Consider the following 18,268-nt stretch of genomic DNA (forward strand, 5'->3'; position numbering starts at 1 on the left):
ACTACAATTCATTTTAAATGAAACAACTCAGATACAAGTGAACTGCAGACTTTCATCTTTAATTCAGTGTGTTGAACAAAAAGATTGCATAAAAATGTGAGAAACTAAAGCCTTTTTTTTTTACACAATCATTTTATTTCAGGGGCTCAAAAGTAATTGGACAATTGACTCAAAGGCTATTTCACAGGCTGGTGAGGGCAATTCCTTTGTTATGTCATTATCAATTAAGCAGATAAAAGGCCTGGAGTTGATTTGAGGGGGGGTACTCGTATGTGGAAGACTTTGCTGTGAACAGACAACAAGCGGTCAAAGGAGCTCTCCATGCAGGTGAAACAAGCCATCCTGGATGTCCACGGAAGACAACAGTGGTGGATGATCACAGAATCATTTCCATGGTAAAGAGAAACCCCTGCACAACTGCCAACCAAGTGGACAACACTCTCCAGGAAGTAGGCGTATCGATATCCAAGTCTACCATAAAGAGAAGACTGCATGAAAGTAAATACAGAGGGTGCAAGGTGCAAGCCACTCATAGGCCTCAAGAATGGAAAGGCTAGATTGCTAAAAAAAAAAAAAAAAACATCTAAAAAAGTCAGCACAGTTCTGGAAAAAATTCTTTGGACAGATGAAACCAAGATCAGCCTTTACCAGAATCATGGCAAGAAAAAAGTATGGAGAACAGCTCATGATCCAAAGCATAGCACATCATCTGTAAAACATGGCGGACGCAGTGTGATGGCTTGGGCATGCATGGGACACTAGTGTTTATCCATGATGTGACACAGGACAGAAGCAGCGGTATGAATTCTTAGGTGTTCAGAGACATACTGTCTGCTCTTGGCCAATGGCCAAGTCAGTCACCTGATCTGAACCCAATTGAGCATGCATTTCACTTGTTGAAGACTAAACTTCGGACAGAAAGGCCCACAAACACAGCAACTGAAAGCGGCTGCAGTAAAGGCCTGGCAGAGCATTAAAAAGGAGGAAACCCAGCATCTGGTGATGTCCATGAGTTCAAGATTACAGGCTGTCATTGCCAGCAAAGGGTTTTCAACCAAGTATTAGAATTTTATTTTCAGCTTTTTAATTTGTCCAGTTACTTTTGAGCTTCTGAAATGAAGTGATAGTGTTAAAAAAAAGGCTTTAGTTCCTCACATTTTTATGCAATCATTTTGTTCAACCCACTCAATTAGAGCTGAAAGTCTGCAGTTCAACTGTTGTTTACAGGTTTTTTTTCATTTAAAATTAATTTTGGTAATGTACAGAACCAAAATTAGAAAAAAGTTGTCTCTGTACAAATATTTATGGACCTAACTGTATGTATGCTTTGAGGTTTACTTTCTTGGCTTTGACATGCTTCTGGCATTGAAATTCATTCAAAGTTGCTTCATATCTTCTTCCAGGCCCCCCTCTTTGAGGCTGCTTCTGCATTCACAGTGACCTTTGAGGAGCGAAAAATGCTTTCTAATACAAATACTCATGAGCACATTCTAAGCTATCCGTTTTCTCTTTAGTTAAATGGCTGCCCTCAGTACACAAAAAAGCAGACACTTAATGCTTTGGTAATGTGTTAATATTGTAGTTTAATATTGATATATTGAGTCCTTTAAAATACAGATCAGTGCACATACTTTCACATAAAAGTACTCCCTATTTAATGTACAGCGCTGCTTAATATGTTGGCTCTATATAAATCCTGTTTAATATTAATAAAAGTATAATCAAAATTAACACACCAAATCCCATTTTATCGTAAGCCCATTTTATTCTGATTTGTGCTGCTTCCACATAAAATCAGTATGTAAAACCCATTTTTCTCTTAGCCTGCTGGATATCCCCAGAATCATGGATGCCCTTTATTAGCTGGGTAGTGTCATTCTGGTAAGCTGGAAGCTGGACTCCACTGGTGTCCTGTACTAGGTAGCTGGGCCGGATACCTCCCCTGCCAGAGTAAACTGGGCCGCGCCCTCCACCAGTACCTGACTGAGCTGCTTTTTTCAGGGCGTATGGATTGGCCCCGGTTTTGGTGACTGAATTAATCACTTGCTTGGCATACTCCTGGAAAACTTCCTCTTCCTTCATCATTAAAGCTTCATTTTGTTTGGTATAGACAATATCTGCTTCTTGTTCTTCATGTGACATGGTTTTCTTTTCAGCCTAAATTTTAGCAAAATCAGTAAATCTGACATGGAAAACTGACACAAACAGACTATATTCTTAAAGTTATTCCAAAAAACAAAAATATATAATATGTTGCAGCTGTCTAGCAGTCATTAGATATGATAACCATCTCATGTAAACTGCTCATACCATCAATTCGCAAAGTCCAAGGGATAGACAAAGGTAGACATATTTGAGTGACAGCTATGGTTCCTTCCAAAGATCTAATGTTGAAATTAGTGTGTTAATTACAGGATTACCAGACAAAAATAAAGGGAAAAAGATTGAAAGTTAAAACGCTAATGGTAAAGTTAAACTCATGCAAACACCCAATCCTAGGACTGGTAATATGTAGAATATAAAAGTATTGGTTTAGATATGTGTAAGATATCATTTGCTGTCCTAATGACACACTATATCTCCCTTACACTCACGATTTCACTAGGATAAGAAGTTAAGAGAAGTTTTCCCAATGAGGACCAAAACCTAACGGGCATAAAAGCTGTCCCAGCTCTGACCTAAATCAAGTCTTTAATTCTGACAAATGAGTTCTATCAAATAAAGCTTCATGTAATGCTTCTAGGATGGAATGCAGCCCCACATCAAAGTATTCTGAGTTGTGCAATCTCCCTTTCACACCAATGAATTTGTGGGTGACTCTCCGATGCTCTTTAAACAAGACCACACCAAACAAGGTGATTCGCTGTATGCAGATTTCAATTATTAACATTTAGTCATAGAAGATACCCTAGACTTTTTTAGTTTGTTTTTGCTGCACTTTGTAATAGAAATGTAACATATTTCAGAATTTAATCCAAAATTAACTTCAGTCACCAAATACAGTTGCAAGCTCCCTTACGATCTTGTAAAATTGTCTGTGATATAACTGCTGCATATATCCTTTGCAGAAAGCAAAGCTGTGGGAATGGCCCAGGAACTCCTCTCACTACAGGCTGCCTGCAGAAAACTACAAGGGGAGGATTCAAGACCAGTGAGTGACCCTGCACAAGGAAAGAGCAGCAGTGACTGGTCTTTATTACAGGAAGCTCCTGAACAGATGCAAAGATTCACAATGGATTACAATTACCATTCACAAAGCACACCAAGACTGAAGTAGAACATACAGGTTCTTGTACTTATGTTTATCACTCTTATCAGCTTTAAAAAGGTGTTGTAATGCTTTGTGTCTGCTGTTTTGTCAGATTATGCAAATATTTTATTGAATCAATATATTGGATCAGTCTACGAGTAGAGAGTTTTATATTCAGCTGTGGTTTGTAAAGGCAAATTCTTACCATCTGTTGGATCTGCATTGTTTGTACTTTCTTACATTGCTCTTCTGTTTGTCTCGTTTTCTCTTTCTGCTGTGCAATGAAGTAATTATCTGCCTCCCTTATTTCATAAAGGGCTTGTAAGGCTTTCAGTTTCTCTTTCTTTTCTTCCTCTTCTTTTCTTCTCCTCTGTTATAACATATATTTTATTAGGTTTTGTGCAAGGACATGACTTCATATACGCCTATAGTGCCTACTTGATTTTATGAACTTTTTATTTTAATTTATGTCTTGAGAAATGCGCATCTCCTCAACTATTCCACTTGTGTCATCGGTACTTACCATAAATGATTTTTTTGGCAACTATTTACATCTATCTAGACACTGTTACCTGCCAATTGAGTCATAGTGCTTGAGAATAGCCATAGTGCCTCCTGATAGTCCCTACACCCAGCAAGGTATTACCCATCAGAACTTCTCTTCTTCCTCCATCAGAGCCCATGTTGCTCTAAGGGAGCTCAGCTCCTAGGTATGTAGAAATGTGTGACCTCTGCTATGTGATTCCATCCATTAGAGCTAACTCGCAATGGAATCCTGTCTCAAAAGGGATTGGTCAGAAAACAGGCCTTCTATAGGGTAATGGGCTACTGGGAGGCATTGTCAATTATTCTTTAATGTTTCTTTAATCTGAATACCCTACTATACTGAAAAAAAACACAGCTACATGAAAGCTTTTTAGACATTGCCAGTTCCTGGTCAATCAAACTTTTTGGTACCGTGTGCTCTGTGACTCAGTTCACTGTGACCTGTGGTGATGTAGGTACAGGGCAGGTGGAACCACAGAATGCAGTGCGAGGTCAAGAATGTGACACTGCAGAAGTGTCTTTTGATTCTTTTCAACATGGTAGTTATTTTCAGCACCAGGTACAAGGAAGGTATTTACTATCTTCTTTGCATTAAAAACTTTCTTTTTGGATGTTTCATTTAGTAAACAACTTGATTTGTCCTTCACATTCTGTCCTTGTCATCGATCATCTCCAGAACAGGAAGATAAAGACAAAAAATAAATTATCAGAATTTTTAAGCCTTTACCACCTCCTAAAATGAAATGAGGAAAAAATTCTTGTGTGGACACTAAAAACTTGACTGAGGCTCCTCCTTTTACAATCCATGTTTTGGTTAAGTTGGGCATTTTTCGGATTTGTATGTATATATTTATGCAGGTATTTTGAGAATTTTTCATGCAACTCATTCTGCTAAGGCTGATGATTCTTTTTCAGATTTACACTTTTTTGCAGGTGATATAATGATAAGTGAAGTTAGGAATCCCTGGCTTTTGGAATCAAAGGCTCAATATCGGTTTAAACAGCATTCAGAAGTTTTTACAGAATGGTGCAGACTAATATACCTAAACATGACTGGAATTAAACAAAAATAAGAATTGACAGGTAAGTGTGTCCTCTCTAACACTCTTAATGCTAAATTTAGTTTGTGTGTTTTCCTTCAAGGATATTAGTCTGAGAACTATTTACATAGTGAATAGAATAATTTAATAAAGCGATCCAAATAATCAGAATGAAATGCTGTTCTATTCTCACCATTGCGAGCCTATGTTCAGTGATAGCCTTGATATCTGCTTTAATTTTCTCCTCTTTTTCCTGAGTTTCTTTTTTGTCTTTTGCATCCATTTCTGCTACAGCTTTTTTTATGCGCTGCTCTTCATCATCAACTTTCTGTTTCATCTGTGCTGCCAGCAGTTCTGTGATTCGATCCCTGCGTTCCAATTCTTGTCTAGTAACCAACAAATCAAACTATTACAATCATTACAATCTTTTATGGTTCTCAGCATGTTTATTAAATATGTCAATAAAAATGTGCCTTTTTATGAATCAATTGATAATGAATTTTTTTTGGTCTCTGGGTCGCTGATTTGCAACACACTTGCTTGCATGCATTATTGCTCACTCGGACAATATTGTACATATTGTAAGTATTGTACCTGTACACATTTTATTACCTTGCCTGTCATCTTACTACGGTAGAATAAATTTTGGGTATAGAATATTAACAGATTTTGGAGATGGTAAGATGCAAAATTGAACTGTTTTCAGTCTAATTTGAAAATCCTTGTATAAAGTATTCTAAAGTAAAAAGCATCTAAACGTTATAAAGTAACTAGGAGGAATTGGAAGGAGGTTAATACATGAGGCAGAATGGCATCTGCTAGTGATCCAAGGGGGTCTTATGGAGAAGCAACCTGATGGTCCAGGAACGCCTGACATATGGGGATAATATGCATGTTGTCCAACTAATTTTATTTTAGGGGAAACATACATTGCTTATTGATTACAAATCATCAAGAAAAAAAAAAAAAATACTGGTATCTTGTTTCCCTGTTATTTTGAAGAATCTCTCTTAGCTACATTAAAAAATAAAACTGCTGCTGATCACAAATTATTAGAAAAGCATGAGGAAGCAGAAGATGGCTATTAGTTGGGTTGGAAGGTGGATATTAGCAGCTAGTTCTGAACCAGAGCACTATTTTAGAGGTAGTGTGTATTGGAAGATGCAGAATAGGAGCTGATGGTGGGGACAAAGGGCGACAGTGAGTACGTACATTGATTCAGTACCGGGGAGAAAGAAAGAAGGCAACATGTAGAGGATTATGTACAAGGAGAATTGCAAAGTTTAAGCTGAACTAGAGCACAGAAAAGTGAAAGAATGCAGACACAAAGAAGATGCTCAAAGTTTGTGAGAAGGCAGTGGGTATCTATCATCAACAGTGGATAGTGATCTGTTCATAAACCATTGGGAAGTTAGGCAGTGAGGAACTGGTTGGGAGCTGCAGGAGGAATGATTAGAGGTGGGAATTAGAGTCAGAACTGATAGAAGGGAAAGAAAGGAACATCATTTGTGTACATTGGGAAAAAGTGTAAAGAAGGAACTGTTCGGAGACTGGTGGGTGAACATGTGGACAGGTAGGAGATTGTAAAGACAGCTCATACCAGTATTTTGATGTTTGGCATTATTGTTAAGCAGTTTGCAATAACCACAAAATACCTCTGATAAATGGAAACAGGAAATTGGAAAGAGGTTTGGAACATTCATACTTGTTGCTGCCCTGTATAAAACAAGAAATGCCTCCACCGCATCCAGACATTTTAGAAACCAAATTATTTTTTAACATTGTATTGTATTTGCATTTCTTTGTTTGCCATTTTACAAAGTTGGCAGTGCCCAGGACCTGGTCTTTGAAGAGAAGGACACAACAGCTATGAACCCATTAATGATCTTTTTTTTTAACATGAAAACTCATGGTAAGAATTTAATTCACACAATAAAAAAAAGTCCTGTTCCTTCTTTGACTACACATCCAGCAGCCCAGAACTTGTATATGTCCTCACCTGTGTAATTCAGTCTCTCTTTCTTTTTTCAAGTTAGACATTTTTTTCTTTGCCAGAATGAAGCGACGTACCAAGTCATCATTCTCTTCTTCCTTTTGTTTCTCTAGGTCTCTGAGCATGTTTTTGTCTGCAACATGTGCCTGTTAAACAACCAAAGATAATCCCATGTTTATATCACAAATTTCTGAATTTTAGCTGGGATCATTTTTCCTATCAGGCCCCAACTCATTGCAGTTTTGTTGTACTCTCAGAATAAAGTCCAAGTCTGGACCACAAAGGCAGTTGCACCTTCACGCAAGGGACACTTTACCAGATATGTTAAAATGAAAAAAATATAGTTGGTAGCACAAGAGAATTGCTAAGAAAACTCAATTTCAAGGCTGCCCACTTTCTTATATTTATTATTTTGACATTTCTACTGTCCACTACCTTCAGATAGCCTTGCAGCTGTTCCAACGCTTCACTTGTCACCCACCACCTACAAACAATCTGTAATTTTGCAGAATTAGCCAGGAATCTACTAGCAAAACTTTAGAACCTGGGCAGCAGCCTGTTATGTACATTTTCAAAATTTTAGCTGATTTGTAGCACCAAGCCCCACTGCATTTTTCTTTGTACCCAATATTGTCTGCTGCAATAAGTGCACTAGGCATGTCTGTCTTAAATCTAAATTAGATCAAAAAGACAGTTTCACCTTCATTTGCAGGCCACACTGTAACATACACATATGTGAATAACAGATACATTGGAATAAAAATTATTATAAATAACCTAAGGGAATTTCCAAAAAAGCTCCAGTGCATTGTAATTTACTGAGGCTGCTCACCTTGGTTCCAGTTTTTTAATTTTTTTACTGTTGTTTATGCCTTCCACTTTAAGGTAGTAGTGTACCTGCTACAGCATTTTACGGGCTTATGACCACCCACATATATGTGTGTGTATGGCTGCATGTCAGGTGACATTTTGCTTGGTCAGCCAGCAGCTTTCAGAGACCAGAACTGAGCTGCTTCCTATTCCTGGTTACTGATATATATATATATATATATATTAGTAACTTGGAATGGGCAGCAGCTCAGTTCTGGTCTCTGTAAGGCTGCTGGCCCCAATGTGACCGAGTTTAATGTCACCTGACATGCAGCCATTTTTTGTTGTCACATGACTTTGTTACACAGTAGGATACGTTTGGTTGCCTGGCCTTAACTAAGATAATATTGTCATTCATAATCCTGTCAAAAAACATGTTTAAAGTTGGTGGCAGTATAATTTATGGATCTGTCTGAAAATCTTTCCTAACTTGTCAAATGGTATTTTATCTATTGCAGTAAAAGGACTATATATCGTTATGTTTGTTTTCAGGTTTCCTTCTGGTAAATAGTGTAATTCTGTAAACACTTATCTTACTAAAGGGGCCCTATCAGTAAAAAAAAAATTACTTTGTGATTTACAGACCAAATGGGCATTCATTATTTCTTGTTTCTCTTCCAGTTTGAGTTTAGCCAGCTTGTTCATTTCCCACTCATACAGTCTGGTCAGTCTTCTAATTTCTTCACCCTCTCTATAGTTAGCTTGTTTCTCTAATTCAGTAGCGTGTCTGTGATCCTCCATCCTGGTGAGAAACAAACCACATGTGAGAGTTGTGCTCACAATGAACATGGAAAGCAACAAAGGTGAAAATATTGGGAGATCGAAATCCAAAGATTATCAACTGCTTATAAGTATCTGTCACATGTTAACCTTATCTGCTTATGTGGACCTTTATAAGCATTTTATACATTTTGACAGACTAATCAAACAAAACAAATACAATAGAAAACAGCAAAGAAGGTGCCAAGAAGAACATTTTTACATACTGCTTTAAAAGCTCATTTGAGTTATTCTTTCTTTCTGTGAGTTTTTGCAGTGCTTTCTGCTGGTCTTTATAAATACTTTCTTCCAGTTCTCGTTGCATGTTAGCCAGAGTGTCTTTGTCTTGCCTATTACTCATATTTTGTATTTTATTTTTGAGCTCTATCTGTGCATCTCGCTCTCTCATGACTTCAGTAAGTAGCAGCGCACTCTAAAAAATACAGGTAACACATTTCAATTACACATTTGTATATTCTTAATCAGATTTCAGAACAACCAGAAGAGCTTCAACACAGCAGCCCTCTACAACTTAGAAATATAAAACAAATGACGTACGTGGAATGTCTTGACTTTATCAGTCTGGTAGTATTGTTTAGTTCTTGCATTTTCAATAGCTTCTCTCCTCTTCTCCGCCTGATATTGGGCTTCCTCTAGATCAATTTTTTTCTTCTCTTCCTCTTCTTTTTCTTCTCGAAGCTGCTTTGCTTTTAGCCTTTTCTGCCTGAAACCCTTAATGTGATATACCGTAGAAAAAAAAATAAATGGTGGCGATTATTTGAAAATAATATTAAAGCATACAATGATCATTGTTAACCTTAAAGCAGAACTAAACTACCAGAAATTCTGCTGTTTTGGTCCTCCGGGAGGATTTTGCCATCTTTTGCAGGTTTGCACAGCTTAATTGCTTATTATGGCACCCTTATATGCCAAATGAACCCCTCCAGCATTGTGTTGTGCTCTCTGGTGTTACTGTCTCTTCCATTCTTACTAATTCTTTTTCTGGGTTTTGAATGTTCGTCCATCTTTACTGGCCAGGTCAAGATGATGTCACTAAGCCACACATTGTAGTAGAACAGAAATAAATGCAAATGCTTGTTCTAGATCAGTGGCTCTGAAAATAGAGGTTAAACACCACAGCCAGGCAACGCATTGCAAATCAAGGGTTGAAATCTCCTTCCTATAAATAACTTATTTCAGCACTTTCTTTTGCAGTATATGCATTTAAGAATGCAATCTGATCAGTGTAGAATAAGTGTTATATTGAGAAAGCCTGATTCAAAGACAAATCTGTGGTTGCAAATGACAGACAGATACAGTAGGGGACAATCTAAGAGGAGGGGGAAGTAACACACAATAGGAGGGGGGATACAGAATGGTGGGTAAGTAATGAGGGTTTTAAGAGACAGAAGAAGACGGGTAGGCAAGTTTGAAAAAATGGGTTTTGAGTGCTCTTTTAAATGAGCAGAAATTAGGAGCAAGTCGAATAGGATGTGGAAGACCATTCCAGAGAGTCGGGGCAGCTCTAGAAAAGTCTTGGAACCATACATGTGATGAGGTTATTAATAAAGAAGTCATTAGTGAGTCATTGGAGGAGCAAAGAGAACGGCTAGGGGAGTATTTTTTTACCAGGTCAGAAAGGTAAGTGGGACAAAAACTGTGGAGGGATTTGAAGGCAAAGCACAGGAGCTTGAATTTGATTCTAAGGTGAAATGGAAGCCAGTGTAGAGAGCTGCAAAGAGAGGCAGCAGAAGAGGAGCGGTGGGAAGGATGGATGAGTCTGGCTGCAGCAGTCATAATAGATTGTAGAGGAGAGAGTCGGATTAGTGGAATACCAGAGAGGAGGATGTTACAGTAGTCCAGAGATGGTAAGAGCAACAAGTTTGGTGGTCTCAGGGGACAGGTAGAGGTGGATTTTGGAGATGTTGCCCAGGTGAAATTGGCAGGACCTGGAAATGTTCTGAATATGGGGGGTAAATGAGAAGGCAGAACCAAAAGTGACACCAAGACAACGTGCCTAAAGGGAGGGATGAATGACAGTGTTATTAACAGTTAGAAATATGTCAGGGGGAGATTTAGAAAATAAGAGGGGGGAAGATGAAGAGCTCTGTTTTATCCAGGTTGAGTTTCAGAAATCTGTCAGTCATTCATAATGATTTGGATCACAAGTAGCATGAGACCTTATCCAGGACTGCATTGGGAATACTGCACATCTATGCCAAATCAAAACATGAAGAAAAATGTATCAAATTTGTGTTCCCAATTTGCGTGTATGGGGAAAAAAAAGCTAATATAAGGATTTTTCACTTTTTTCAAACATACGCTATTATTCTGAATACAACTGTATACATAGCTGGGAACTTATGTGACAGCTCTGGGCCAACATTGATACATAAATGAAAGTGAAGCGAGTCACATACCTGGCATGTGCTGGGTGATTTCTATTGTAATGCCAATAACTGAACAAAAAGGTGAAGGAGGTAAAATGAAAACAAGTGCCTTTCTGGGGAAGGAATCAGTTATGCAACTCTTTGGGCTATATTTCTAAAATCTGATATTCCACCAGACATTCCCTGGTAGGGACCTGAAGGATTCCCACGAGAGGGAATGTCAGATTCAGATTTTTATAAATAGAGCTCTATGAGTATTAGCAGAGGCTAATGAGTATGAAGAAAATAATGAACTGCTTGCAATAGTATACACAATGTAGAATCAGACATGCATTTTATTAAAAAAGAATACCTGACTGCCACTGACTGCAAATTGAAATGGTGGCTAGGCACAGATTTGTACCCCCTTGTACCCCCTAACTACATACAGGTTCTGTGCCCCTTTATAATGCGAGATCTTATAATGGACAACTCACAGATATGGTGTTAGTCCAGTTTTTCACCACTTCCTGGGAACGTAAATGCAAGGCTTCCAGCTCCTTCCTCTCTTCGTAAAGCCTCCTTGCTTCATTTTCCAATGAGTTGTTATAATTCACAATCCGTTCCCAGTCTGCTTTAGGGAGCACAGTGACCTCACGCAGATCCACAGGCTTTATTGTTAAATCAACATTTTCTGTGACTTTTTCAGCTGCAGAATAAATTAAAAAGAATCTATTAATTAAAGCAGACAGGAAATGTTTAGATGAGTATTTCTCAAGCAGGGTTTGTCCAGAGGTTACTGGGGGCTCCTTGAACAATGAGAAGTTTGTACCTCTCAAGTCAATTACCACTGAAATTATTATTAGTATACTGAATGCATATAGCGCCAACATATTACGTAGCGATGTACATTTATTAGGGGTTGCAAATGACAGACAGATACAGCCAGTGACACAGGAGGAGAGGATCTAAAAGGAGGATGGAAGTGGCAAACAATAGAAGGAGGGGGATATGGTATGGTGGCTAAGTAGTGAGGGTTCAGGAACAATCTGTAAAGGTGACATTTTTCCCACTGGCCATCAATGTCGGGGGCATTTCTCCCACTGTCTGCCATGCTAATATACTGTGAGCTGTGCATATAGTAATTACATCTAGGCTTCACCTGGACCTGGAACCTATTTTAAAAGTTAAAAAGGTTAAGAAAGGCTCTATTAGGTTGTAAGCTCTTTTGGGCAGGGTCCTCCTCCTCCTGTGTCATTGTCTGTATTTGTCTGTCATTTGCAACCCCTATTTATTGTACAGCGCTGCGTAATATGTTGGCGCTATATAAATCCTGTTTAATAAAGGATGGTTTAGAGCAAGAAACATTAGGGGAAGGGGTGCAGTATCTAATAAGAGGAGTCACAAGACTTTTAATAGTTAGGAAAACACAAATACAATAGGGTAAGATCCAGTGAATTTGTTGTATTTATTCCAAATAATTGCTCAGATTTTTATAAGCAAAATAAGTAACTTTCCTCTCTTCCCTTGTCATCCTTAAGTTTCTGGAGCTCCCAGGGCTGTGATCCTTTCCTCCCTGCCAGTGCCCCCATCATGGAGCTGAGCTGCTCACCTGTCTGCCTTCTACTAGAACCTTTCCTCCTGCCATACTGGACCACAGGAGCGGACGCCGTAGCCATCACCCTGGAATTCTCTTCTCTCCTATACTTCCAAGATGTTGGCGCGTCTCCTCATTGCCTGGCAACGGAAACACTACAAAATTTTAGTGAGTCTTCGTTACCTAGTTACAACGCAGGAAGTAGACGGAAGTACGTCGAGCAGTCACTTGACAGGTAGACCGTAGGCTCTGCAGTGAGGTGGGGTTGTAGGTGTAAAAAAGGCCTTTAATTTAGCTGAATTTAAACAACACAGAAAGAGAAAAGAAAAAAAACAATAAAAGCAGAATTTTATAATTGGAATCACTATTTCTCCGTGCTACGGTGTTTAATAGATAAAAATTACTTGTTTAGATAATATTATTAGTTAGAGCACCAGGCCAGTTTTTTTCTTACTAAAGGAACATTTAAATTTGGAAAAGTAATCGGAAAAAAATAGTTGTATTCATATTTCGGGACTTTGCCCACAGTAAAGATGGCTGACTGGCACATATGACGTAATGACCTTTGCCCTAAAATCATTAGTGAGCTGGTGCTGGAGTGTGTGATTCTGCCAGTCTGGAGGAGAAAGGGGTGAATATATCTGAATTGGACGGACACAGTGCATTATTATTATTTTATTTTTCAGCCAAGGAGCAAACTGATGATAGAGAGACAGGCTCAGATCCACATTCCCCCTAAACTGTGCCTGCATTAGCTCTCATTTGGGTAAGTGCAATAAATCCTTTTTAATCTGCAGACCTTCTGGAAGGATTATTCTGAATCAATGGCTACAGCCAATGCTGAATCACTGTTCTGTATGGTCAGTATTGTGCTTCCCACTATTTATTGTTGGGGAGTCCCCTGACACTTGGATACTGATGTCAATAAGAATATACATGGCAGCTTTTTGCACAGGCCTGCTAAAATTGGTAACATGGAAAATGCAAAGATTATACAGAATATTAACAGATACATTGTACAAATAAATATTTTAAAATGTATAACTGTTATAAATGATTGGAGTCAGAGATAAACTGCTTTTTAGGAATCTATATTCAACCATTGTCAACAAAACATATAGGTGGGGATAATTAAATGCATCTATTTGCAAAAACTGTTTCTGTTTTTATTCTAGGAAAGGGTTTGTGTCTTTGCAGACCCATAGCGCCTAATTTATAAAAGCTCTCCCAGGCTGGAGAGGATACACTTTCAGCAGTGAAGCTGGGTGATCCAGCAAAACTGGAATGGATTTCCTAAAATTGTTTGCTATATTTGTTGTTGGAAAGGATCTTTCACGATGAATGAAGGAGCGCTGTACATACAGAGCCATTCTGCTCTATGGAGAGGGGAGGGGGGGGAACGTTGAAGTGGCACCCCACTGAGCTCTCTCCCCTTCACTTACATTACGACCATTCATGGATCCGCCAGGACAGATCCATGAGCAACGTCAGAGTGCCGTTGTACACACGTCAGATTCTCATACCACTCCAGGAATGATTATCTGACGAAAATCATCCGACGTGTGTACGTAGCCTAAGATTTTAACAATAGTCAGCAAATATAATAGAAACATATTTATAATGTGTATTTGTTTTATTTTTGCATTTTGAAATTTGAAAAGTTTGTAAACATTTGTATAATTTGTAAACATTTTGAAATTTGCAAACATTGATATACAAACCAAACTTGGAGTTGATTACTTGCATGAATTAAGGCAGCTATCTGCCATAATCCATGCAAGTAATCAAGCTTGATACCCGACAAGGTATCAAGCTTTCCACCCCCCAGCATTCCAATGCCCAACATAGATTGCAGTAGGCATACAAGAAGCCTCCTAATTTGCATTTTCTGTACTGGCATGAATCCTTGACTTTAGACACTAACAATTTATAAATGTATTCTCTCTTACTTGGAGACAGACAGGAGCACAGGGATAACCAGTTGTGCTATTTTTTTGGTTTACTTTTTGTAGCTGCCCCCTTTTGGCTATCCACTGAGGCTCCTGGGCTCCTTTTTAGGGTTGCCTTGCTGATGATTTGGCTCCACTTGGTGTCCATGAAACAAGGGTGTTAGGAGCTGGAATAAATAAAATACAGTTTGCTGATAGGATAGGGAGGGGTTTGCTTTTGAGTTACGTAAGTTTTGGTTTGGAATACTTCCTTTTGTTCAGTTATTTAATGCTGCTTCTGAGACTTTTTGCAATCACACTAATCAAATAATAACCTTTTACACAAACTTTTAGGGTGGCTATAGATGTACAGGTATATCCTGAAACAAATGAGTGGGTAGTTGTCCTTCTTCAAACAACTCATCAATACTCACCACTGGTCTCATCTGCAAGCTGTATATATTCTGAACTATTGTGCCTTACTGTTCCATATAGGAGAGTTTAGAATCAGTGACATGGAACTGCATCTGATACTGGACCTTCTTACTCACTTTGCATGAGCATCTCCCTCATATACAGTAATGGTATAGTGTTTTTTAAACATTGCACATTTTATTATTACAAATCAGTAGTTGAATCCAACAAATTTGCTTAGACTGAAGCTAATCTGCTACAGACAATAAGAATAATTTATTCAGCCTCTTCTCCTCCACTTATCAGATAGCAGTACCTTATGCTTGTATCAGGGTCTTGACTATGTCAGATATTTTGGATATAGCCAGAAATGTACAAGCACCAGGATTTATGTGGCTTGGTACGTCAGGCATCATGATAGTTTGCATGCGTTTCCCCTGGGTATTCTGATTTCCACATTCCAAAAACATGCAGTTAGGTTAATTAGCTTCCCCCCAAAATTGACCTTACACTGTATTAATGACATAGGACTATGGTAAGGACATTATATTGTGAGCCCTTTGAGCGACAGCTGGGGACATGACTATGGACTGTGTACAGAGCTGCGCAATAATTCGGCTCTATAAAAATACTGTGTAATATTAATAACAGTAACCAACATATGACTCTTTTTTTCTGCAGGTCAGCTCAACGACACCAGCCCAGCCAAAAAGATGAAGACACTGCTCGTTTTTGATTTTGATCACACGATTGTGAATGATAACAGTGATACATGGATTGTCCAGTGCGCTCCAGATAAAACTCTCCCCAACGTGTTGAAAAATTCATACGAGAAAGGAAAATGGACAGAGTATATGGGCAGGATCTTCACCTACCTAGGGGAACAGGGCATACGAGAAGACGACATGAAAAGAATTATGATCGCCATACCGTACACCCCGGGAATGACTGAGCTCCTCTATTTTATTGGTCAGAACAAGGATCACTTTGATTGCATCATCATCTCCGACTCAAACACCATCTTTATTGACTGGATTCTAACACACGCAAACGTTCAAAATGTATTTGATGAAGTGTTTACTAACCCCGCAGCCTTTGATCGCTTTGGAAATCTCACCGTCCAAAATTTTCACGTCCACCACTGCGCATCATGCCCCAAGAACCTATGCAAGCGAAAAGTATTAGAAGAATTTGTAGCCAAGCAGATCAGCAATGGAGTTCAGTATTCCAAGATAGTTTATGTTGGTGATGGCAGCAATGACCTTTGCCCAGTAACTTTCCTGAAGAAGGGGGATATCGCCATGCCACGGGAAGGTTATTCACTTCAGAAGCGCATTGCTAACGAGATCAAATTGATTGATTCCTCTATAAGTGTATGGTCCACAGGCAATGAAATATTGTCCCATCTCAAGTTATTGTTGGAGCAGTAAATCTTCACATTTGTTTTCTCAATAACAAATAAATGTTAAATGTTTTTTCAGAGCAAATACATATTTCTCTTTCATTCTGATTTACATATAAAGCAAGCACCCATTATTCTTGTCTTGTGATTGGCTGGCAGCAAAAGACAACTTGCACCTTTTTCCTGAAGCAGCTGGGAGCAAGAAAAGGAACAAAATATATTGAAGCAGTGCGGAGGATTCTCTAATGATTGTCTTTGCAGGACTTATATATGTAAATATTTCAAAGTGATTTTCATATCAGTCAATTTGTTGGTATGGTCAATAATATATGGCCATTATTGCTGTGTTTTGTCCAGGGGTAGAGAATAGTGCAGTATGTTTTATAAAAGGGTGTTTGAGCATTAGTTGTTTAGGTAACTATAGTATTGTAATGATGTTATTATAATTGATGTCCTCAGATGTGAAATCTGCACTTAAGTTATGTGCTATGAGAAAGTCACAGGAAAGCAAAGTAAAAGCCATACACATTTCCTAAATAATTGATGCACTAATATTATAGACAAAAATGTTGCCCATAGTGGCCAGTAAGGTTCTATTGTCAATTATCTAGTGCTGGTTGGTAAACCAAACAAAATCACATTCATGGGCAATCTCCCCATCAGTTATATTGCATACTAACTTTTTGTTGTTTTCACATACCTAGATTAATGGTGCCTAGGAGAAAGTCAAACTTGGTGTGGTCTTCATCCCTAATGAGATATATATATATAAATGGCACAAAAGTGGGCTTTCTTGTACCACATCCATATATAAATGGGTTCACATGTAAAGAACATATAAATACACAGAGCCTGATTTATTAAAGCTCTCCAAGGCTCTAGAGGATACACTTTCATCGCTGAAGGTGGGTGATCCAGCAAACCTGGAATGGATTTCTCAAAAGTCATTTGCTAACAATTTTGTTCAATCCTGGACGAGATCCATTTCAGGTTTGCTGGATCACCCAGCTTCACTGATGAAAGTTTATTCTCTCCAGCCTTGGAGAGCTTTAATGAATCAAGGTTGTATACAATTTACAATTCAGATGTCAAAATCAACAGAAGCAGTTAAAACCTAAAATTATTAATATGTTCCTTACATGTGAAACCATTTATATATTTACACAATCCTCTGTTTTTTGTATTAAATTTTCGGTACTATAAGAGCCAAAATCCTGTTTTTTATGCCATACTTTTTTACCATCCCTTTGATTTGATGGGGCAGACTTTGTACTGCAAACACGCCATCATTTTGGTCTAAACAGATGTAACCATCATATTGTTATTCTATATAGTATGTCATTTTAGAATAGGTATTAGAAAATTTTCTATAGGCTATCAAAATCAGTTGGGTCACGAATGATTACTTGTTTATATTGTGTACTTGTATTTTTGTATGCGATACTTGAAATGAATGATTCTAATAAACTTATTTTTTTAACTGTTTTTGGATGTGGTACAAAAAAAGCTCTGTTTTCTTTGGTGCCATTTATTTATAAATTTTTCTCACTAATACTAAACTGTTAAAAACGGTATTTCTAAACCAAGGTTTCGTAAAACCCTAGAGTTCATCCACAGGTTGCTAGGGGTTCCCTGAGTAATGAGCAGTTTGTCCCTGTCAGGTCAGTAACTGACACCAATGATCTTTTTGGCTATCTGTAAGAATGACATTATCCCCAAACTAATATGCTGTAGATATAGTAATTATAGCAGGGGTTTCCTGAAGACTTGAAAGTTATTTCAAAGGTTCCCCCGTGTTATAAAAAGACCAAGAAAAATTGGCATGAAATGTGCAAAAGCAGGACCGATTGTTTGGATAACACTAATTTATGTTGAGAGTAATACAGCGCCAACATATTACATGGCACTGTACAAAGTGCATAGTCATATCACTAGCTGTCCCTCAGAGGCCCCCACAATTTAATGTCCCTACCATAGGCATATGTCTTTAAACAGTCTAAGGCCAATTTTTTCAGGGGAAACCAATTAACCTAACTGGGTTTTTAGGAATGGTAATATATGTTCCCTGTTAGGCTTCATTCACACTCAGTGTTGTACGCT

The 18,268-nt window shown here is 38.2% G+C and overlaps 2 protein-coding genes across 3 annotated transcripts; one reads left to right on the forward strand and one right to left on the reverse strand.

Moving 5' to 3' along the window:
- Positions 1-1,467: 1,467 nt before the first annotated feature.
- CFAP210 (cilia and flagella associated protein 210) lies at positions 1,468-12,636 on the reverse strand. The gene is made up of 9 exons (XM_072418301.1): positions 12,440-12,636; positions 11,325-11,536; positions 9,017-9,190; positions 8,686-8,891; positions 8,285-8,441; positions 6,836-6,975; positions 5,030-5,222; positions 3,456-3,620; positions 1,468-2,157 (listed from the first exon to the last, which is right to left on the reverse strand). Exons 1-9 carry the CDS (start codon positions 12,504-12,506, stop codon positions 1,795-1,797), a joined length of 1,677 nt encoding a protein of 558 aa, XP_072274402.1. The 5' UTR covers positions 12,507-12,636; the 3' UTR covers positions 1,468-1,794.
- On the forward strand, positions 12,627-17,653 carry PHOSPHO2 (phosphatase, orphan 2). Of its 2 annotated transcripts, XM_072418303.1 has the most exons (3): positions 12,627-12,659; positions 13,111-13,190; positions 15,448-17,653. In XM_072418303.1, the coding sequence occupies exon 3, from the start codon at positions 15,480-15,482 to the stop codon at positions 16,194-16,196; it is 717 nt and encodes a 238-aa protein (XP_072274404.1). In that variant the 5' UTR covers positions 12,627-12,659; positions 13,111-13,190; positions 15,448-15,479; the 3' UTR covers positions 16,197-17,653. The 2 variants fall into 2 exon arrangements, with proteins under 2 accessions (XP_072274404.1, XP_072274403.1); XM_072418302.1 differs by lacking the exon at positions 12,627-12,659 and having other exon boundaries at positions 12,861-13,190.
- The last annotated feature ends 615 nt before the right edge of the window (positions 17,654-18,268 follow it).

This window comes from Pyxicephalus adspersus, chromosome 7 (assembly GCF_032062135.1).
Source record: "Pyxicephalus adspersus chromosome 7, UCB_Pads_2.0, whole genome shotgun sequence".
NCBI classification, from domain to species: domain Eukaryota; kingdom Metazoa; phylum Chordata; class Amphibia; order Anura; family Pyxicephalidae; genus Pyxicephalus; species Pyxicephalus adspersus.

Bases quoted from the DNA above. Each gene is read 5' to 3' on its own strand.
- CFAP210 (XM_072418301.1), bottom strand. From the start codon at position 12,506: ATGGCTACGGCGTCCGCTCCTGTGGTCCAGTATGGCAGGAGGAAAGGT. The intron at 9,191-11,324 runs GTGAGTTGTCCA...TATCACATTAAG, and splicing joins ACTGGACTAACACCATATCT to GGTTTCAGGCAGAAAAGGCT. The intron at 5,223-6,835 runs GTGAGGACATAT...GTTGGTTACTAG, and splicing joins AGAGAGACTGAATTACACAG to ACAAGAATTGGAACGCAGGG.
- PHOSPHO2 (XM_072418303.1), top strand. From the start codon at position 15,480: ATGAAGACACTGCTCGTTTTTGATTTTGATCACACGATTGTGAATGAT.